The sequence below is a fragment of the Pecten maximus genome, chromosome 16 (assembly GCF_902652985.1).
Source record: "Pecten maximus chromosome 16, xPecMax1.1, whole genome shotgun sequence".
In the NCBI taxonomy this organism is placed as follows: domain Eukaryota; kingdom Metazoa; phylum Mollusca; class Bivalvia; order Pectinida; family Pectinidae; genus Pecten; species Pecten maximus.
The window spans coordinates 23,950,788-23,976,971 of NC_047030.1; the positions used below are offsets into that span (position 1 = coordinate 23,950,788).

Below are 26,184 nucleotides of genomic sequence, written 5' to 3' on the forward strand. Positions count from 1 at the left end.
TCGAGGATAAAGTCTACAATGAAACTATGAAATGACGGTAAATATAAACCTTTTGAAATGCATATAAAATGCGAGATGAAGCGCAAGCATTTTTTTTTCTTTTTGTGTGTAACATTTAATTTATGACTGGCTGAGCTGGATTTTTTTAAATGACAGGTTCTGTCCGGGAATGAGGAGCGTGTTATATCGGTTAGGCGGCTAGGTGTACGTAGAACGCTGGAGTCATAAGAGTTCCCCTCGCGACCCTCTAACTACAACCTTACGACTGGTGTGTGTATATAGCACATTCATTCATTTCTGGCTCGTACCTGTAGCTGGAAGGTATCACCATGAAGAAAACAGAGAATGGCACCGAGAAATTTGAAGAGGAAGGGAAGGTTTTCTTCGACAGTGGAGATGACTCGGAAAAAGGTCTGAACAAGCGGGAGACATGGTCTACACGTATCGATTTTCTCCTGGCTTGTGTTGGATTCTCGGTAGGATTCGGTAACGTGTGGCGCTTCCCGTATCTCTGCTATAAAAACGGCGGTGGTAAGTCTCACGATACGATTTAATTTCTCAATAATGCACTATTTGTATTCATATTAAATCATTTATAAATATATTTGATATTTGTCTTTGAACTATAATCCGTTTTCTAACCTGTGTTTAATATCAACTAGCGTTAAGCAGACCTAGCAACACAAGATTGGAATCGGATATAAATTGTATAATTATGTTATGGCTTGTAGCGAAATGATTGATAACCCATAAAAAGAATTATTATGTGAAATACCACAGCTAAGCATGTATTTACCAGGTAGTAACGGAATTTATCATAGTTGCTCTAGAAGATATTTCAGATTGAAAATTTTACACGCACGAATCTAAAATAGAAACCAGCTTACATGCTTACACTAACTATTGATAGTTAATACAATGTCATCTACTAGTTTAATGTAACAATTGAAAAAATGCATATAGTAAAAAGTATATACAATAGGTATAAGGTAAAATATAACCATGTACGAAGTCGCTTGTACAAATATATATCATGTTTATATATATATATATGTTGGTTGAATATATATAAAATAGCTGTAAGAAAATTTATTATAATTTGATATCGTAGTAAGATACACTAAATTGAAGATACAAACATTACCTTATGACCACGAACCTAACAGAATAGCAAATACACACATATACGTAGACTAAATATAGAAACTAGCTGTCAAAAATCTATGTTATGAAGCAGATGTGTTTTGTTATAAGCGGTTTGAATAAACATGTAAAACTAACACTATTTCAAATTTTTGCTCCGTGTTGTAGTTTTATAAAACAATGTTTGTTATATTGAATTATTTCATCAAAGCAGTTTTAAACATCTGGCCGATCATAGAGCCTGGACTAAAGGGAATCGGTGCCATTTTGTCTACAGTGGGCATTTAATGAGAGAGTCACGGACGTGCATGTTATTGCACGTGGCCGACACGTGTGCATGTCACTGTGTAATCAGTAGAGTGTTCTCCGTATTATCGGATAGTATGTCGTTAAACACATTATCATCCCTATTATTTACATTTTACAGACTACAGCGAAGCTAACGTATCAATAACATTGATATAAAATAATCATATGGATTACACCAACATTACATAAACGTAACAATTACACCAACATAACATACACATGTCAATTACACCAACATTACATACACATATCAATTACACCAACATTACATTAACATATCAATTACACCAACATAACATTAACATATCAATTACAACAATATAACATACACATATCAATTACACCAACATTACATAACATATCAATTACACCAACATAACATTAACATATCAATTACACCAACATATCATACACATATCAATTACACCAACATATCATACACATATCAATTACACCAACATTACATACACATATCAATTACACCAACATAACATACACATATTAATTACACCAACATTACATACACATATCAATTACACCAACATAACGTACACATATCAATTACACCAACATAACATACACATATCAATTACACCAACATAACATACACATATCAATTACACCAACATTACATTAACATATCAATTACACCAACATATCATAAACATATCAATTACACCAACATAGCATACATATGTCAATTACACCGACATAACATACACATATCCATTACACCAACATAACATACACATATCAATTACACCAACATAACATACACATATCAAATAAAACAACATGACTTTAACATATCAATTACACCAACATAACATACACATATCAATTATACCAACATAACATACACATATCAATTACACCAACATAACATACACATATCAATTATACCAACATAACATACACATATCAATTACACCAACATATCATACACATATCAATTACACCAACATAACATACACATATCAATTACACCAACATAACATACACATATCAATTATACCAACATAACATACACATATCAATTACACCAACATAACATACACATATCAATTATACCAACATAACATACACATATCAATTACACCAACATATCATACACATATCAATTACACCAACATAACATACACATATCAATTACACCAACATATCATACACATATCAATTACACCAACATAACATACACATATCAATTACACCAACATAACATACACATATCAATTACACCAACAAAACATGCACATATCAATTATACCAATATAACATACACATATCAATTACACCAACATAACATACACATATCAATTATACCAACATAACATACACATATCAAATAAAACAACATGACATTAACATATCAATTATACCAACATAACATACACATATCAATTACACCAACATAACATACACATATCAATTATACCAACATAACATACACATATCAATTACACCAACATAACATACACATATCAATTACACCAACATAACATACACATATCAAATAAAACAACATGACATTAACATATCAATTATACCAACATAACATACACATATCAATTACACCAACATAACATACACATATCAATTATACCAACATAACATACACATATCAATTACACCAACATAACATACACATATCAAATAAAACAACATGACATTAACATATCAATTACACCAACATAACATACACATATCAATTACACCGACATAACATACACATATCAATTACACCAACATAACATACACATATCAATTAGAACCGCACAGTAACATACCATATCAATACAATTACACCAACATAACATACACATATCAATTACACCAGACATAAACATACACATATCAATTACACCAACATAAACATACACATATCAATTACACCGACAGTAACATACATAAGAATCAATTACACCAACATAACATACACATATCAATTAACAAACCAACATAACATACACATATCAAGTATACCAACATAACATACACATATCAATTACACCAACATAACATACACATATCAATTATACCAACATAACATACACATATCAATTACACCAACATAACATACACATATCAATTATACCAACATAACATACACATATCAATTACACCAACATAACATACACATATCAATTATACCAACATAACATACACATATCAATTACACCAACATAACATACACATAACAATTACACCAACATAACATACACATATCAATTACACCAATATAACATACACATATCAATTACACCAACATAACATACACATATCAATTATACCAACATAACATACACATAACAATTACACCAACATAACATACACATATCAAATAAAACAACATGACTTTAACATATCAATTACACCAACATAACATACACATATCAATTATACCAACATAACATACACATATCAATTACACCAACATAACATACACATATCAATTACACCAACATAACATACACATATCAATTACACCAACATATCATACACATATCAATTACACCAACATAACATACACATATCAATTACACCAACATAACATACACATATCAATTACACCAACATAACATACACATATCAAATAAAACAACATGACATTAACATATCAATTACACCAACATAACATACACATATCAAATAAAACAATATGACATTAACATATCAATTATACCAACATAACATACACATATCAATTACACCAACATAACATACACATATCAATTACACCAACATAACATACACATATCAATTACACCAACATAACATACACATATCAATTACACCAACATAACATACACATATCAAATAAAATAACATGACATTAACATATCAATTATACCAACATAACATACACATATCAATTACACCAACATAACATACACATATCAATTATACCAACATAACATACACATAACAATTACACCAACATAACATACACATATCAATTACACCAACATAACATACACATATCAAATAAAACAACATGACATTAACATATCAATTACACCAACATAACATACACATATCAATTACACCAACATAACATACACATATCAATTACACCAACATAACATACACATATCAATTACACCAACATAACATACACATATCAATTACACCAACATACATAACATATCAATTACACCAACATAACATACACATATCAATTACACCAACATAACATACATATCAATTACACCACATAACATACACATATCAATTACACCAACATAACATACACATATCAATTACACCGACATAACATACACATATCAATTACACCAACATTACATTAACATGTCAATTACACCAACATTACATACACATATCAATTACACCAACATAACATACACATATCAATTACACCAACATAACATACACATATCAATTACACCAACATAACATACACATATCAATTACACCAACATAACATACACATATCAATTATACCAACATTCCACTAACATGTCAATTACACCGACATAACATACACATATCAATTACAATAACATTACATTAACATATCAATTACACCAACATAACATACACATATCAATTACACCAACATAACATACACATATCAATTACACCAACATAACATACACATATCAATTACACCAACATAATATACACATATTAATTACACCAACATTACATTAACATATCAATTACACCAACATAACATACACATATCAATTACACCAACATAGCATACACATATCAATTATACCAACGTTACATACACATATCAATTACACCAACATAACATTAACATGTCAATTACACCAAAATAACAGTTACAAATATCAATTTACACCAACATACATACACTATCCAATAAACCGACATACATGACACAGATCAATTACACCAACGTACAGAAAATATCAATTACACCAACATAGGCATACACAAATCAAGGAACCAAACAGTAACATCCAATATTTCCCAATTATTACAACATGACAGTACAGGCAAGGACACCAACAGGACAGGAACAGATCATAGTACACCTAAAAGAAACAGATCACAGAGCAAGGACACAACATAACAGACACGCGGTAAGAAGGACACCAACAGAACAGACACAGAGCCAGACACAACTAGAACAGACAGAGCAAGGACACCAAGAGAACAGAAACAGAGCAAGGACACCTAACTGGGACATACACATATCAATTACACCAACATAACATACACATATCAATTACACCAACATTACATTAACATATCAATTACACCAACATTACATTAACATATCAATTACACCAACATAACATACACATATCAATTACACCAACATAACATACACATATCAATTACACCAACATTACATACACATATCAATTACACCAATATAACATACACATATCAATTACACCAACATTACATACACATATCAATTACACCAACATTACATACACATATCAATTACACCAACATTACATTAACATATCAATTACACCAACATTACATTAACATATCAATTACACCAACATAACATACACATATCAATTACACCAACATAACATATACATATCAATTACACCAACATTGCATACACATATCAATTACACCAACATAACATACACATATCAATTACACCAACATAACATACACATATCAATTACACCAACATAACATACACATATCAATTACACCAACAAAACATGCACATATCAATTACACCGACATAACATACACATATCAATTACACCAACATATCATACACATATCAATTACACCAACATTACATACATATATCAATTACACCAACATAACATACACATGTCAATTACACCAACATAACATAGACATATCAATTACACCAACATTACATAACATATCAATTACACTAACATAACATACACATATCAATTACACCAACATAACATACACATATCAATTACACCAACATATCATACACATATCAATTACACCAACATAACATACACATATTAATTACACCGACATATCATACACATATCAATTACACCAACATTACATACATATATCAATTACACCAACATATCATACACATATCAATTACACCAACATAACATACACATATCAATTACACCGACATAACATACACATATCAATTACACCAACATAACATACACATATCAATTACACCAACATAACATACACATATCAATTACACCAACATAACATACACATATCAATTACACCAACATAACATACACATATCAATTACACCAACATAACATACATATATCAATTACACCAACATAACATACACATATCAATTACACCGACATAACATAACATACACATGTCCATTACACCAACATTATATACACATATCAATTACACCAACATTACATACATATATCAATTACACCAACATATCATACACATATCAATTACACCAACATTACATACATATATCAATTACACCGACATAACATACACATATCAATTACACCAACATAACATACACATATCAATTACACCAACATTATATACACATATCAATTACACCAACATTATATACACATATCAATTACACCAACATAACATACACATATCAATTACACCAACATAACATACACATATCAATTACACCAACATAACATACACATATCAATTACACCAACATAACATTAACATATCAATTACACCAACATAACATAACATATCAATTACACCAACATAACATACACATATCAATTACACCAACATAACATTAACATATCAATTACACCAACATTACATACACATATCAATTACACCAACATAACATAACATATATCAATTACACCAACATTACATACACATATCAATTACACCAACATAACATACATATAATCAATTACAACTACCAACATTACATACACCAATATCAATTACACCAACACATTACACTAACATATCAATGAAACCAACATTAACATACAGCATGTCAATTAGCAACCAAAACTTGACATAACAATATCAATACACCAACATTATATACACATATCAAGTCAACCAGCATTATTATACAACAATATCAAGTACACCGAACGTAACATTAACATAAACAATTACACCAACAATTACCATACACATATCAATTACACCAACATTACATACACATATCAATTACACCAACATAACATTAACATATCAATTACACCAACATTACATTAACATATCAATTACACCAACATAACATACACATATCAATTACACCAACATTACATACACATATCAATTACACCAACATAACATACACATATCAATTACACCAACATAACATACACATATCAATTACACCAACATAACATACACATATCAATTACACCAACATTACATTAACATATCAATTACACCAACATTACATACACATATCAATTACACCAACATTATATAAACAAATCAATTACACCAACAGTAACCTGAAGCTGGCAAATATCCGGTTGATAATTTTTTTTAACTTAGTTCTTTGTTAAAGGTAAAATAGCTAACAAATATCTATATAAAACACTGGGAGTGATAGTGTTGTTTTAATATCTTTTAATCCGATAATCATTATGTATATATAACAGTACGATAGCAGAGAGTTTGATATGTAGGGACTGTCCCAATCATCTGTTCTCTGGATTGGAATTTGTGATTGGTTTCATTTATCTTTAAAAAAAAATGTGATATTTGACATTTAGATAAACAAATTGATTGATTGATTGATTGATTGATTGATTGATTGATATATTCCAAAATAACTGATGATAATATAAAGTAAAATTGTAAAACCATTACGAATTCCACTGGACCAAAGGAAACCGTTTGTTATACAATGTATATCCAAAACGTATTATTGGACTTTTAAAAGTATGAATAAGGTTGATTCAAAATTCAGTGATTTTGATTGACTTTGTAATTCGTATCAAGCCAGATCGTCTCAGGAATTTTTGTACAGTATTTGAATCTTTATTCAACTTTTGGTTTTTGTTTTGTTTTTTGTTTTTGTTTTGTTTGTTTTTTGTTTTGTTTTTTTTGTTTTGTTTGGAAAATATGCTTTAACAAAATTGCTGTACTATCAATCATGGGAGAACAGATTAAGCATACGTGTGAAACTGCATAGAAGCCATTACCACCAGTTCCCCATCACCTTTCCCAAAGGTATTACACCAGTAGCCTGTTGTAGCCAGAGGGACAGGATAGGCCGCGTTAATTCACTACAGCCGCCCCTGTAAATGTTACAATCTGTGCAGGCAGCCACACTAATATTTCAACTCTGTAGGCACCAATGGATCCCCGGTATCTTCTGACCTGGAAGGCGGTATTGTTTGTTAGATGTTGTGACTATACAAAGGATATTGACAAACTATTCAAATTTTGTTGCAATGAATTGTAAATACACTTTCTATGCTTAAAAATAAAATCGCCACTTTCATCAGGGTTTTCCTATGGAAGGAATCTCAATATACACCTTCAAAATCATCACTTGATAATCATTTTCTGTATGCACTCCTGTTTGTCAGACAGTAATTGGTGAACAAACTCTTGTACATCAGACAGTAATTGATAAACAATGCTTTCCTGTGATTTGACAGTTAATGACCTACACACTGTCCAATATATTAAACATTTCGTCATGTTTTCATTTGATTAAGACATTAAGTTCTTTATGACGTTCTTTGATCTGAAGGTCAATACCATGACTTGAGTGAGCGTTGTAAAGTTTACCCTTTTGGCCAATTGCCTTTACTGGATGTGTTTTCGTCTGAGTTTTTTCTGTGTGTTAGTGATGTTTATTTTTGTTTTGTTTTCCACTATCTATTCATAACGCATGTCATTGCCGGCAATGAGTTTGTATGTCGCAGGTTTAATGTTCGGAATCGCATAAGCGACGCGACAGTTTTTTGTTAGTTCTACTTTTCTGTCACCGTTAATGACCTGCTGTAGCCGGTTATTGACTTGTCCTGGGGGTTTTCATCTTAACGACATAAAGTTGGACTACATGATCTCTTTGGTCGTTCCTTTTTAAAGTGACATCTATATGAAAAAAAAAACAACCCAAAAATCTGTATAGTTGTTGTATTTCCCGAGGCCAGTTTTTGTGGTTTTCAAAGGCGAAAGTAGTTAATGGATATTCAGTTCACACAACAACGTCTTGTTATATGTGTGTGTATTTTCGCCAATATTTATTGAGCGTAGATATAGATATAGTAACCCTATACAGTATAAATGTATATGACGACATTGAAAACAGGGATGATATACAATACATAGAGGATATCTAACAGTGTCTTCAGTAATACCAAATATATTTCACGAGTAGGGCTAATATTTTGATATTTTTCACGAGTGCGCAGCACGAGTGAAAAATATCAAAATATTAGCCACACGAGTGAAATATATTTGGTATTACTGAAGACACCGTTAGATATTCTGTTTATTACATTTTTTATCAACGAAAAACCTACCCCGTATGCTAACTAGGCCTACAGTTCCCTAAAAAAGTAGTTCCCCCTGTCCAGGTGCTGACATATATGTCGGGCTTTCTGATTGGTCAATTATTTTGGTATTTTCTAATCATTAATTTGATTGGTCAAATCAGCAAAAGTGATATTTTTCACTAGTGAAAAATATCACTTTTATAGAATAAATAATTTTTGATATTTCACAGGTAAAAATGTAATAAAATTGCCTTTCAGCAGTATACTGTTGGAAAATCATATCTCACAACATTAATTAGGCTTTAGAGAAACTTTATACATAAATATATATATATTATTTTTTTAAATTCACTAAAGTCACCTCTCACAATGTATAGAATATAATTAATGTATATAAACTTATATATGTAGATCGTAAATGTGGCCAATGACACATCCGCTGTCACCAAGATGTGAGAATAACATTCTTCAAATTATATATGGAAATTAATACATGCTTGTTTTACCTTCACAGGTGCATTTCTCATCCCTTACCTAATATGTGTGGTCGTCGCCGGCGTTCCTCTCTTTTTCCTGGAGGTGACCGTTGGTCAGTTCATGGGGGTCAGCGGCTTCAAGGCATGGAACATTTGTCCACTTTTGCAGGGTAGGCAAAGCAACCAGCTAACATATACAAAAAATACTTTACAAATCAACAAGTTAAACTATAATCGCTTTTTGAAGTTTTTGTCCCTTGACAAAAAATCATGATCAATTTATTTTTAGACAAACTATATGTAATACTTTCAGAAATCGTATGGTTTTGGTACGTGTTCTGGTATTTTAGAAAAAATAAGTGGCCAACTTTTATAAATAGAACATATTCATAAGGGCGAATGGACACGAGGACAAAATCATAAATGTCATACAAAAAGGGAAGAATAAGATAAAAACAAACATAAACTTTAGTTTGATATAGTTCGTGGGCTGTTACATCCTATCGATACATTTGAGGACGGGACCTTCTTGGGCCAATATAATGGCCACTTTATGTTTCACTGAAATGCCTTGCCGCAGGCGCATTGACATGATTTATGTCTCCAAGTCAATCAAGCTGATACAGTAGGTCAGATAGGTTCCGAATGCATCCTTTGCAATATTAAATGTCAAGCATGGAGATAGTACCATTTTAAATTCGTCGTGTCATGTCGTGGACGAACAACCATTACCTTTCCTCGCAGAGGTGAACGGCCGTTTCAAAGGTTAAAAAGTAAGGCAGCGTCAGGGGAGACAACATTTGTTCAGAAGGAGAAAGATGAAACATTGCATATCGAATCGCCTTCTAGAAATCCAGCTATAGAAACAAATGTAATGCTAGCACAACGTGAAAGGTGTTTTGTTTAAGTTATAGGGTGCAGCAAACATTCGTCAGTATTTCAGGCGGTCGAAGAAGAAGAAATGTTCTTGTTCTATTTTTATCGGTATATTATGAACACTGTTCAATCATAAAATGTGTCATGCATCTGAACATTGATCTTGTTCTATAGTTAATCGCTTTATAATTAATACTGTTCAATTAACATAATCTGAACATTGGTATTGTTCTATATTTAATCGCTATATAATTAACACTGTTCATTTACACATAATCTGAACATTAATTTTGTTCTATATTAAATCGCTTTATAATTAATACTGTTCAATTAACATAATCTGAACATTGATCTTGTTCTATATTTGATCGTTATATAATTAATACTGTTGATTCAGATCCCAAGTTTCAGCTAACCAAGTTTCTGTAACACAGCTGTGTGTTGATCGGGTCATAACAGGCTACTTATTTGTGTTAAAATTTATTTCCCTAAAAATGTGACAACCACATGTTTTTGTCATTTTGTCAATACAATGAATGTATGTTTATAAACAATAGTCTGGTCTGTACAGACAAATGATTAAAACACAATGGCTATGTATCACTGGATTCAACATACTTGGTTGTACGAAGATTTGGGATAAAATGACCCTGAAACAACGACCGAATTATTTTATATAAAGCAATGTCATAGACTGCAAGTGTTGATATTTTCAAAAGCTCTAAACAATGCTTAACTGACAATGATAGATCATTTCTTTTCAATCTGAATATATTATATCATATCTATAATAGAGCATTAAATACCTTGCAATGAATTTCCTGCCTTTGCAGAAAGGTTATGAAATGGATATATTACAGGTTAAATGGTATAAATATATCTCATGCATTTAGAACTCTTAGAAAAATATAGTTTGGGTATTTTCAAAAAAAAAAAAAAAAAAAAACTAAAGAAAAGAAAAAAATAAAACAAAAAACAAACAAAAAAGTAATTAAAAATTATCTTATGAGTAGACTTGATAGCTGTCTTGTTGACCCAATGTCCGGTATGTTTTATAGGACTTGGAGGGACCACCACCACAATTGTGTTCTTCCTCAACTGTTACTATAACGTGATCATCTGCTGGGCCCTGTACTACGTGTTTTCCTCCTTCACCTCCGAGCTTCCCTGGAAGTCGTGTGGCCACGAGTGGAATACGGAACATTGCTACGACTTCAATGCTGTCAACAGGACAGTTGTCAATGTTACTGGTGTCGACAGCAACATCACTGGTTCTACTGTCCTGGCATCTTTGACAAATTCAACAGTTAATATGACGTACTCGACAGTAATCAGGATTGACCCAGTCAATGAGTTTTGGGAGTAAGTATGATATTTAAACACGAATATTGTTTAAAATACGCGTAGTTGTTTGAGGTTGGCTCAACATTCAACATCCGAATTTGAATGGTGTTCCAGCTCGACATACGGTATTTAACATTCAGAATTTGGATGTTGCTTACAGCCCGAAATACGACATTCAGATTTTCATTTCTGAGTGTTGAATATGGTATGTCGATCTGGCACAACTTTCAAATTTTGTATTTCGTTTGTCATATGTTCAATGTTGAGCCAACTTCACACAGCTTTTTCAGATTTAGTGTACATGGATTCTACGATATTAGCATTTTTTTTATAATTCGATTTATTTTTGTTTATGGGGTATTTGTGCGTTGCAGGAGAAAAGTTCTAGGTCTCTCGAGCGGAATTGATCAGATGGGTATAGTGAGATGGGATCTCGCTCTATGTCTGCTCTTGGCCTGGGTGATCGTTTATGTTTGCATCTGTAAAGGAATCCGAACTTCCGGTAAGGTGAGTACAACAACAACAACAACAACAACAACAACAACAAAGATAAACAATATTTTCAGAGCGGTTGGTATTTTTGATATAAAGGTACAGATGTTTTACATTGGTAGATAATAACAATTCGACAGTTATAAGAGAAAAACTGTTGTCTGGAACAGGAAATACTTTGAATTTATAACTCTAATCTTTAAGACGTACCAATGAGACTTTGTCCATGTTGCTGTCTATAATCCTGATGTTTTCTAAACATACCCCGTGGTTTATAGTACCACGAAACCAGCGACCGCGTTTGAAGTTTCATCGATAACTATATAACTAACAATGTTATCTAGTCACGTCACTCAAGGTTTGACAGATATATTTACTATGTATACTTAACAGTCACGTGACAATCATAATAAGCAGACATCATTGGTGATTATGTGATATGGGTTTTACTGTGTTGTGTTATATTTGCGGTTTGCCGCCGTTATGCACATTTTGTTCAAATACTTTGACTGACGCCGTTGTGGCACATTTTGTTCGTATACGTTGCCTGACGTCAGTGTGACACATTTTGTTCGTATACGTTGCCTGACGTCAGTGTGGCACATTTTGTTCGTATACGTTGCCTGACGTCAGTGTGGCACATTTTGTTCGTATACGTTGCCTGACGTCAGTGTGGCACATTTTGTTCGTATACGTTGCCTGACGTCAGTGTGGCACATTTTGTTCGTATACGTTGCCTGACGTTAGTGTGGCACATTTTGTTCGTATACGTTGCCTGACGTCAGTGTGGCACATTTGATGAGGCCCGTGTAAGTTTACAAATAAAATTTTCAAAACATATAAACATATAACTAATTTTCTTGAAAATTTTGTTGATCAGTTGTTGGTTGTTCTTAACCTGCCATATACGTTTGATATACATCCTGGTATTGTTGTTCTGATCTAAAGCAAGATAGGAATATTGAAGTGTGAAACGAAATCTTAAACACATGAGGAAAAAATGAACAAAATGATTTACAAGACGGCCCTTTTAAGATCACAAGATCACGTGTTTCTTTCGGAAAGGCGTCTGTCTGTTTCATTGAGGCCACCCGGCGAGTCAATCTGGTCAAATCCGGCAGTTATCAGGTCAAATCCGGCCAATTTCAGGTCAAATCTGGCCAATATCACGTTCTCTAAACGGGTGATGACAACGGTACCACCAGGCACACCAATGGTAATAGAACATGTCTTATTTCATGTCGCACAAGGGAACAATATATTCATCAAAATGGCATATGTTTATAGTCGAAGATACAGTAGCTGGACTGGCTGACATTTGCGACACTAATTTTGCATGTATTAAAGATACGCAATGCTTTCTGAATACTGATGATATAACATACCGCAGTTTCATCTGACTTACCTAGACGTTGTTTTGCATATGTCATCGGTGTTTGTGTTTCAAAAGCAACACTTCAAGTCTTTTAAAATATGTATATGACGTAACACCGAAATTCATATTAAAACTTTAATATATACACGAATTACTTATCATAAATAAATAGTAACACGACGAATATCGCGGTGGCCGAGTGGTTAAGATGTACCGACACTTTATCACTAGCCCTCCACCTCTGGGTTGCGAGTTCGAAACTTACGTTGGGCAGTTGCCAGGTACTGATCGTAGGCCGGTGGTTTTTCTCCGGGTACTCCGGCTTTCCTCCACCTCCTAAACCTGGCACGTCCTTAAATGACCCTGGCTGTTAATAGGACGTTAAACAAAAACAAACCAAACAAACCAAATCAAGAATTTACAGTTTGTCTGCAGCCTTTAAATTGACTTATCATACAGAGTCCTGCAGTGTAGGCTTTCATAGCAAAAATGTAATTCTCGAAGACATATCCCAGAGAATCATATTTCCAATAAGGTAATAAACACTCTTATAGATACATTTGTGCTATCAAAGACATAGTTGCTAAAATTTCAATTCCTTTTCTATTTTCTGTATTCTTTTATTTCACAATCTAACCATCATCAAACATCATGTCCCGAAACTATTTGCAAAGATTCTTTTTTTAATTTCAGGCAAACGGTGCACAAAACAACAAAAAAAGACATTTTTCATTATAATACATAATGTCAGTTTTCACTTTATGAAATTAATATTTTACAGGTGATGTACGTCACAGCGACTGCCCCGTACTTCTTTATGCTCGCGCTACTCATACGCAACTCTATGCTAGAGGGGGCTGTTGATGGAGTCATCTATTATCTCAAGCCTGACCTTGCTAAACTTGGTGACATGGAGGTATGTCGTATGAAAAACACACTGTCATCTAATTTAAGAAATAGTTTTTTTCGACGTTATTTGTAACTTAATGTGACATGTATACATATCCCTCACTTTAACGCATTATATAGCGTTCTACCTTGGGCAATCTTCGCTTCTTTATTCGACACTTGGTTTTAATCAGAAACAAACACCTGTACTTCACACAGATGTCGGGGCTAGGGTGAAGGATAAGTTGTAGAAAGTTCTAGGGAGAACACCCAATTATATAAACTTTATATAGGTGTTGTATATCAAAACAGCCATCTCGAGGAAAGAATGTTAATAGCAATATCAGCAGATCAGGATCAATTATCGCGAGTGGTTAATTATCAATGACAATTGTTTATTCTCGTAAACAGTACTGTGCAGAGAAGATTAATGTTAACAAATGGATAACAATATGCATAGTAACACAGGATGGACATCAGTATTGTGAATTTATTATCTCATTTTTATCAATAATGAATTTAGCCAATGAAATCATTTCATTTTGAGTTACGTAATTGAATAATGTATTAAATTAATATGTATTTGGTCTATCATAATAATATCTAGACATATATTTCCGTCTGCTTTTGAGTATAAGTTGTTGATCACAGTTAAATAAATAATGAAATTGGACGCCTATTTCTCTTAAATTACATAAAGTCCAAATTCTATTTTTACGTGGTATGTTTGACCATATACCACTTTCGATTGATATTTTGGTATTACCTGTTCTAAATTTACAGTTTACTTTGGGTAATTTTAGAGGGAGTTCTAGTAAATAATTCTCTAAACAGAGTTCAGACTTGTAGATTCTATAATTGAAGAAAAATTTCATTTCTCCAGTTGGCTAAAAAAATGCCTTAAGTTTATGAAATATTGTACTCTTCAGCCAATTTATACTTAAAAAATCTTGACTATTAGATATATCTAATTAGCTACATTCCTCAAATACATTTTTCACATATTTCAACCAAGACGAGTTATAATATGACGCAATTGTTAATAGCGTGTTGCTTAGCTTATTCTGATTAGTTTTTTTTGTCAATTAAGCCCCAAATCCAATCATTCATTAATACCAAGTGGGTACCGTCTAAGATTTATATATATCATAAAGTTGGGCGTAGAGTTTCAAAATTAAGAATATGTTTAAATTTTTTTAGGTGCAGATGTAATACGTTTATAGTTACAAAACCCCCAAACTTCACATCAATATAAAACAATAGGTTTGATAGCTTTATCAAATATGTTGACAATCTATAGACGAATGATCATTTCTACATTTAACAATAGCACCATACATGGCTTTAACACCTTTTTTGTACAGTTGTTTGATGAAATCATTATTTTGGTTTTGCTGGTATTTACTTTAAGATGCCAAAATTTAGAATATTTCAAAAATATATTTAGCTGCTTTTGCAAATCATTAGCAGTTTCTGATAGTAATTTGGTGTCATCCGCGTACAGCGTGAAGGGAAAACATTATCACTTTTTTATTCACGCCTTGGTAAAAAAAAAAAAAGGGGGGGGGGGGGGGGGGGGGGGATGAAAAGATACGCACTTCATTAAAACCTAAACTCAATCCTACTGTAAACCATCTTATTTTCGCGCGACTCCATTTCGCGTTTTCATGCATAACGACTTTTTGTGGTGATTTAATCACGAGATTTTCAGTCATAAAAGTCCTTCAGTATCTGTGATTTAGTCTATTTCGCGGCGATTTATTTTCGCGAATTTTAATTGACCTCGACATACGCGAAAATTAATCGCACGCGAAAATAAGTTGGTTTACAGTATAGACGTATTACTAGTATCAGTTAAGCTTGTTTTGGGCGTGTGGATACTGAAGCAGAAGGCGGATACCTGTTGGAGAGATATATTGTTTTTCCATGCGCGTGTTCAAGCGTTTCCCTACAAATCTTTCTTTTCATATTTGATTAATTTGTAACGATAGTAATGGTCCTATACGTACACGTATATTATACAATATATCTATATGTATGAGGAAATATATTAGTTATACATATCACAGCTTAATTCCTCCTGAACAACATGATGTTTTATAAGGATTAAACACATTTTAATAAACGGGATGTATATATTTTATAGCTACCTTTACAGATTTGGGTCATTTATTTCGGCCTGTGACTTTTTGTTTTGTTTTTGTTTTTGTTTTTGTTAAACATCACCGACGGGTCCTAGAAGGACGAAACAGCTGTGTGCAGTTTGATTCATGTTTGCTCTACTGTGTCTTAACTGATATCTTCTTTGTCTTTTCTATAATAATTTAAAAGCAGTTTTTGTTCTTTTGTCTTCCCTTTGTTGTGTATTGATATTTTATTGGAGAGGTTTCTATTTTTAGGTATGGATTGATGCCTCGACACAAATCATGTGGTCCTATTCTATAGGTAACGGCGCGCTGACCGCTCTAGGCAGTTACAATAAGTTTAGTCATAACTCCTACAGGTACGATTTTTTTTTTCTAATTTTAAATGATATAATATTCTCTAATCATAATTATAGAGAGTTCACAATCGCCTGATTACATCATAAGATGTCATATATAATCTTAAACACTCGTCTATTAAGAAAATATGCATTTATATATTATAGCGGCGATATGACAGCCGCCTAATTACGCCATACTCTATAAGTATGTTATATTAGGGACATGACAACTGAAAGTTACATCATACCTTATAAATATGTTATATTAGGGACATGACAGCCGCCTAGTTACATCATACCTTATAAGTACATGTTTGTTATATTAGTGACATGACAACCGCCTAGTTATATCATACCTTATAAGTATGTTATATTAGTGACATGACAACTGTCAGTTACTTCATACCTTATAAGTATGTTATATTAGTAACATGACAACTGCTTAGTTACATTATTCCTTATAAGTATGTTAGTGACATGACAGCTGTCAGTTACTTCATATGCTATAAGTGTGTTATATTAGTGACTCGACAACTGCTAAGTTGCATCATACCTTATAAGTATGTTATAGTAGTAACATGACAACTGTCAGTTACACCATACCTTATAAGTATGTTATATTAGGGACATGGCAACTGTCAGTTACATCATACCTTATAAGTATGTTATATTAGTGACATGACAACCGCCTAGTTACATCATACCTTATAAGTCTGTTATATTAGTGACATGACAACTGTCAGTTACATCATACCTTATAAGTATGTTATATTAGTAGCATGACAACCGCCTAGTTACACCATACCTTATAAGTATGTTATATTAGGGACATGACAACCCCATAGTTACATCATACCGTATAAGATAAACCAGTGATATGACAACTGTCAGCTACATCATGCTTGATAAGTATGTTATATTCGTGTTATTACAACTGCTAGTTTACCTTATACTTTGTAAGTATGTTATATGCTAATGACATGACAACTGCTAGTTACATCATGAGTTTACGTTGTGTTATAGGGACGTCACAATCTTCGCCTTCATTAACTCTGGTACCAGTATATTTGCCGGTTTCCTCATCTTCACCATTCTGGGTCACATGGCCTTTTTACAAGACACAACAGTGGACAAGGTCGCTGCCTCAGGTAAACGTTTACACCACCAGTGTGAATGCCGCGCTAACTGTGACGTGTTCAGAAAGTCGTGTTACCTGTTTGACGTATATCCGTATTGTACCTCTATAAATCTGATAAGTCATTTTTTGTCTCTTTTAGGAGTATTTATAAAATAAACACGAAATGGTAAAGACACATTTTAATTTTTTCACAAATGTGTTGTATTACGACTATGGACATAAGTATCTTATTTCCTTTTCACATGCTTTCATTTAGATAGCTATCCTATTTTTAATTGACTTTTAAACTTTTATGCATATTTGTTTACCGTTTAATGTCTGTGACGTACAATATCGTATTTCTGCTTATATCCGCAATTTTCTTTGAGAAATTATTTTTATGTATGGATTACATAAAAAGTGTATTTTTGATAAAAATATAACAATGACAATGCAAGATGAAATACGAAATGTATGCACTGATGTAGATAAGATTCACAAGCTTGGTGATATCAAGCGGCTGCATCTAGAAACTCGAAACTGCTGATCAAAATAATCATATAGCTGTGACGTCACATCCTTTCTTCAATCAGAGACAGCTTACTGCCGTATTGTAAGGCCGTGCCTTTCGTAATAAAGATACCTCTCATACAGGCTCCAATTTGATCAAATATCCACGTTAACACTGGTTTAATATGATTTAATTGTCATGCATCGCACTTTTCATTGACTTGCTGTGGACGCCATTTTGAGCCTATAATTACTGTTAATTGATTTCTGAAGAAAAAAAAAAAAAAAAAAAGCAAAGAACACCCACACAAAAGATGAATAGGAAATGTAGTAATTTAAATGATGTATTGTAACACGCATTGATTCTGGTGAGATATCTTTTTGATATTGCTTATGTAATTAATACATCACTAAGTGTCCAATATAAGTTATTTACCTTTGTAAATGTATTTACAACCACTGGATAAAACAGCAATGTAAGGAAGTAGCTAACAGACTTTAACTTTGGTAAAGTCTATTTGGTACATCATTGGTTATTACAGATTGAGAGGCTCGATGCTTTTTTTTAGTTTGATTTGATTTATTTTGCATGATGGCGCATCCAAGTAGTGACTCGATGTTTTGAAAGTCACTCACCTGAGACTTTAGGCGCAAGTGACCTGTTGCAATCGCCCTTGTCCGTGCTCGTGCATCGTCAGTCCGTAAACAATTTGCACTTTAGACTTCTTTTCCTCAGAAACACCTGAACTATTTTCAATAAAATTTGACAGGAACCTTCTAAAGGGATAGAATGAATGAAAGTTTTAAAAGTCTTCTTGGCTACGGTAGACACAAATACTCTTCATAGATGGAAGGAACATCAGGTGCTTTTCCAATATTGGAAATTTTATGATCTCAGAGTCTCACGTTTCCCACTTGGGAAGAGGTTAACTTTACTTTAGGTTTTAAAGGGAAATTACGTTTTTGAGCATCATTTGTTGTTTTAGCATTGGGAATATCTGGATTAGAATTTACATCAGGGGCGGTATTTCAATGGTATTCCCATATTGGCCTTGACTGACCCCAGAGGCTGATGGGCGGGCCCTAAATGGGTCAAATTGACTGAAATATATCAGAACTCTTGTTATTAAATTTATTTCACGAAATGGAGTATTACAGAATGATAGACTCTATTTGGTTTGATTGGAAAGAAAAATGTCAATTTACTATTTTCAATATGTTTACATGATATTCAACGTATTGTTGCATTTTATACAAGGTAAATTAACAAATAAACCCTTATACACATTATTCTAATAATAGTATCAAACCCAACGGCGTGGAAAAGCCTTTTGAACTTTGCCTGTCATAAAGATCCGAGGGAAAAGATTATGCATATCAAATAGGTGTGAATAAGTGTATATCTGAAACATTAGGACATTAATATGTATATTTGATTCCTGTTTGTTATAAAGCGTTGTGCTATGCAGTTAATTCATGGTCTAAGAATGACACAAAAGGATTGCATAATAAGATCCAAATACATATATTTATAAATAACCAAATACAAAATCCAAACGTTTATCGTATAGCAGGGCCTGGGAGTAGTGGTAAAAGGCCTGCTGACATATTTGTTTTGAGTGATAAATTGACGTATGCGTCACAGGAGTCAAACATTTACATATATTCTATGTTACCTACTTGTTATTTGACACTTTGTGATAGATAATGTTTCGCAATTGCCCTGCATTAAAATGTATTTCCATGGTTCACAACATTAAAATGTATTCTCATGGTTCACAACATTAGAATGTATTTCATGTATGGTGCACAACATTAAAATGTATTCCCATGGTTCACAACATTAAAATGAATTCCCATGATTCACAGCATTAAAATGAATTCCCATGATTCACAGCATTAAAATGTATTTCCATGGTTCACAACATTAAAATGTATTCTCATGGTTCACAACATTAGAATGTATTTCATGTATGGTGCACAACATTAAAATGTATTCCCATGGTTCATAAAATTAGAATGTATTTCATGTTTGGTGATCAACATTAAAATGTATTCCCATGGTTCACAACATTAAAATGTATTCCCATGGTTCACAACATTAAAAGTATTCCCATGGTTCACAGCATTAAAAGTATTCCCATGGTTCACAACATTAAAAGTATTCCCATAGTTCACAGCATTAAAAGTATTCCCATGGTTCACAGCATTAAAAGTATTTCCATGGTTCACAGCATTAAAAGTATTTCCATGGTTCACAGCATTAAAAGTATTCCCATGGTTCACAACATTAAAAGTATTCCCATGGTTTACAGCATTAAAAGTATTTCCATGGTTCACAACATTAAAAGTATTCCCATGGTTCACAGCATTAAAAGTATTCCCATGGTTCACAACATTAAAAGTATTCCCATGGTTCACAACATTAAAAGTATTCCCATGGTTCACAGCATTGAAAGTATTCCCATGACTCACAGCATTAAAAGTATTTCCATGGTTCACAGCATTAAAAGTATTCCCATGGTTCACAGCATTAAAAGTATTCCCATGGTTCACAGCATTAAAAGTATTTCCATGGTTCACAACATTAAAAGTATTCCCATGGTTCACAACTTTAAAAGTATTCCCATGGTTCACAGCATTAAAAGTATTCCCATGACTCACAGCATTAAAAGTATTCCCATGGTTCACAACATTAAAAGTATTCCCATGGTTCACAGCATTAAAAGTATTCCCATTGTTCACAGCATTAAAAGTATTTCCATGGTTCACAGCATTAAAAGTATTCCCATGGTTCACAGCATTAAAAGTATTCCCATGGTTCACAACATTAAAAGTATTCCCATGGTTCACAGCATTAAAAGTATTCCCATGGTTCACAGCATTAAAAGTATTCCCATGGTTCACAGCATTAAAAGTATTCCCATGGTTCACAACATTAAAATGTATTCCCATGGTTCACAACATTAAAAGTATTCCCATGGTTCACAGCATTAAAAGTATTCCCATGACTCACAGCATTAAAAGTATTCCCATGGTTCACAACATTAAAAGTATTCCCGTGGTTCACAGCATTAAAAGTATTTCCATGGTTGACAGCATTAAAAGTACTCCCATGGTTCACAACATTAAAAGTATTCCAATGGTTCACAGCATTAAAAGTATTCCCATGGTTCACAGCATTAAAAGTATTCCCATGGTTCACAACATTAACATGTATTCCCATGGTTCACAGCATTAAAAGTATTCCCATGACTCACAATTTTAGAATACATTCTCCAGGATCACAAAAATAAAAATATTCCCAAGGTTCACAACAATAAACTCTGTAAACCGATATTTCCCTATCAGACGTGAAAAGGTACAGGGGTCACCTGCCCGACAGCTTTGGTTTCCTCCCACAGCAATACCACTAGCACGACGTTATAACTTGTTTTTTTTTTTTTTTTTTTTGTAAAATAACTAAAGCTCAGAATTATTCTCACTATTCTATTTTTAATTATTTAGGGATGGATTATATTTTTAATTATTTAGGGCTAGATTCACTTCGTATTTATTTAGGCCATGATTCATTTGTATACTTATTTAGACATGGATTTAATTTTATACGTGTTCAGGTCCTGGTCTCGCCTTCATCGCCTACCCTAAGGCCGTGTCTATGATGCCAGGGGCTCCTGTCTGGTCGGCTCTCTTCTTCATCATGATCATCTTCTTGGGAATTGATAGTCAGGTAATGTTTTATTCAAGAGTGAAGAATCATCCTGCCTACACCAGTTCTTTGTCCAATATAGATCAACTTAATGTACTGAAAAAAGACCTCGCATGTATTTCCTGATCTCTTTCTATGAACTACTTTGATCAACGTGTAACACAGTAGATTCAAACTTTTATTAAATTCACAATACTTTTTGATAATTGATTAAACGTAGCCCTATTTAACCCCCTCATTTATTATATCAATACCCTTCCTTCACCTCCCACATATTTGTCAGATATAAAAAGTATTTGGTCAATATATTGAAAATAAACCACTGTATCACCCATGCTTATTTGATAAGCTGAAATGTATATCCTACACATATATCTTAATATTTACCAACCATATCACATAGTATTAAAACTTTATAATGAAGTTATTAGCATTGAACTTCACATTATCATCTTTAAATGTGTAATTTGTTTCTGTCCTTTTGTGTATCTTTTGTGAATATGTTTTATCTGTTCCTACATACTTTGTATTCCTCTCGTCTTTCTGTCTGTCTGTCTTTCTGTTTTTCTGTCTGTCTGTCTCTCTCTATCTAACTAAATTCTCTTATAAAATGACCCAAATATATTTCAATATTGATTACATTCTTTAATAAATACTTGGATAATTTTCCACGTATGTGTCTGTACGTCTTGTCAGCCTTTTAGAGGGCAGTCATAGATATCAACAAAAACTATATAACGTTGTTATCTATAATGCAGTTTAGCAGTTTATGAATAGCGATAACTTTTGTTACGACAATACGTTGAAATGTGTATTGTTTTTGGTTGATATGAAATGATATATAAGATATATAAAGTGTATCAATTTTAGACATGATGGGTGTGCAATTATTGAATTTATTTCAGGTATATTTAAGTTATTTATATTAATAATCTTGCCTTAAACTTCACCGTTTCATTCTAGGATGTTGTCCTGTGACATGCTCTTTCATGATATCGCATTCATAAACTTCCCTTTTTCTTTACGCAGGCAAACCAACTTACCTGTACACAAACCAAATACAGGATTTCCAGACTTACTACACATTTATTTCAGTATACAATATTTCACACCGTTTTGATACAAATAATTAATAAGTTACTTACGATTATTAATTATTGATTTTAACGTAATCAAAGTGGATAGAGTAACGGGTACATCTTTGATGTGTTATATGTTAACAATTGACGACATCTAATGTTTTTGCTATAGAACGACATAATTGCAAAACATAGATATCACGTGACCTGAGTTGTGGACATCATTACAATACTACTGCCCGCGGGCCACAGTAAATTAGTCTTATTTCGGAGAATGTAAAAACTGTTTGGGAAATTCCTACGCAGCAGTTTCGCTGTGCAAATGATACATATACATAATTATGTAATAATCAAGTAATGTCTATTCCTATTGTATAAGAGACATGCAACTTGTCACTATAACACATTTTCGTCAAATTGAAGACCTATTGCGAAAGTCATTTTGGAAATATAAAACAAAAATATATGCTAAATTGCAAAAAGACTTGATTTTAAACCGAAAACGTGACTATTTTAGGACAGAATCCCCAAAAGTCAGTCTTAAATTAGCTTCACGGAAAAAAATCTACTCAAATCTAAGCATACGTATACATATCTCGTGGAATGAGCAATGTTTTACAAAATTAAATGTATGGAATGATGACAGAAGGGGTATTTTATTTCCCGTCAAACCAGTTTTTGATGTGTAGAGGAACAACTTTCGAGACTTATAAAGATACATTATGTTTATCTAACACCAAATTTTGATACAAGCCTTTAGAGGGGGATTTTTTTACTGTGCAAAAATATCACCCAGGGTCATTCCATCTGATCGTTGTTTGCTACCTATTGTAGAGAGTTTTACTCGACATCTCGGACCAGGTAAGCCCGAGGCTATGTTTGACGGAGCCTCTATGATCTACTGTATTGTAAGAGTTATTGACAGGTCGGCAGGGAGGAGCCAATAATAAAAAAGAGGGTTTGTAAAGTCCTTATGTACAACACATTGATAACAGATACACAGACGGATGATCCGGAACCGGAAGTCTTCATGACTCAGTTTAAACTGAACCGAGGGAAAAGGTAGACTCGTTATCAAGTAATGTTATTGATTTAATTGTCATGTTCTTTGAATGTATTTATTGATAGTGGTTTATCAAGATGTATGCATATTAAGCAGACAAATTTGCTCTGAAGTTTGCGTGAAACAAGGCAGTTTTATTTTTGGCATAATTTACATTCTTGATCATCTTTATACAAACTGTCATCGTATGCATGAACTGAGAAGCCATCATCAATCTCAAGCGATACCTTACCTTTTTGTATTGTGTTATTTTGTATTGTTGTTGCAATGTATCTGTTTTCTCTTGAAGAATTGTCCTTGACCTCTTTCACATGTCAATTCTAACGACACATTCTTACTTTCGGAATTCCATAAGCTTTTGAGACAATAAAATAATCTTTTTCAAGATTATCGTTTCAATGTTGATTAGCATGATATTTTTTTTGTTCTTTTAAACTTATGTTGAAGGAAATTACTTTTTAGAACCACTTCATACATTTCAACAAAGAATAGATTTTTGTTGATGCTCCTTTGGGCAATTTATGCAAATACCTATTACCAGGAAAAATATTTTCCTGAGTTTTTAGATTGATTATCAAGATATAAGTTTTATGGCTTCAGATTCAACTTTGAATAAAACACCAGTTTATCATTTTCAAACATTTTTGATACATACAGTTCTTGTTTTACACGCTGTAAATGTAGGTTCAACTGTTGTATTGACCTTGGCTTCTGTATTAATTACCCAAGGTGTAATGATAATCTCAGTCTAGCTATATTTATCAGCGGATTTTCCAAGAGATTGATTTAATCACAATGGTCATACATATACTTCTTTCCAAGTTGACCAGCCAGAAATATACAATTTTTAGGTTTCCAAACTATCAACATTTTAAACTATAATTACATGAATCATACG

The 26,184-nt window shown here is 32.7% G+C and overlaps 1 protein-coding gene across 1 annotated transcript in view; it reads left to right on the forward strand.

Moving 5' to 3' along the window:
- The first annotated feature begins 270 nt into the window (after positions 1 to 270).
- The window catches only part of LOC117344601 (sodium- and chloride-dependent taurine transporter-like), a 31,041-nt gene continuing 5,127 nt past the window's right edge, over positions 271 to 26,184 (forward strand). The window contains exons 1-8 of the mRNA XM_033907408.1: positions 271 to 531; positions 10,387 to 10,518; positions 12,283 to 12,586; positions 12,943 to 13,075; positions 15,217 to 15,351; positions 17,723 to 17,826; positions 18,832 to 18,956; positions 23,053 to 23,165. Of these exons, the coding sequence (XP_033763299.1) occupies positions 330 to 531; positions 10,387 to 10,518; positions 12,283 to 12,586; positions 12,943 to 13,075; positions 15,217 to 15,351; positions 17,723 to 17,826; positions 18,832 to 18,956; positions 23,053 to 23,165 (1,248 nt within the window). The 5' untranslated portion in view covers positions 271 to 329. The remainder of the gene's footprint in view (positions 532 to 10,386; positions 10,519 to 12,282; positions 12,587 to 12,942; positions 13,076 to 15,216; positions 15,352 to 17,722; positions 17,827 to 18,831; positions 18,957 to 23,052; positions 23,166 to 26,184) is intronic.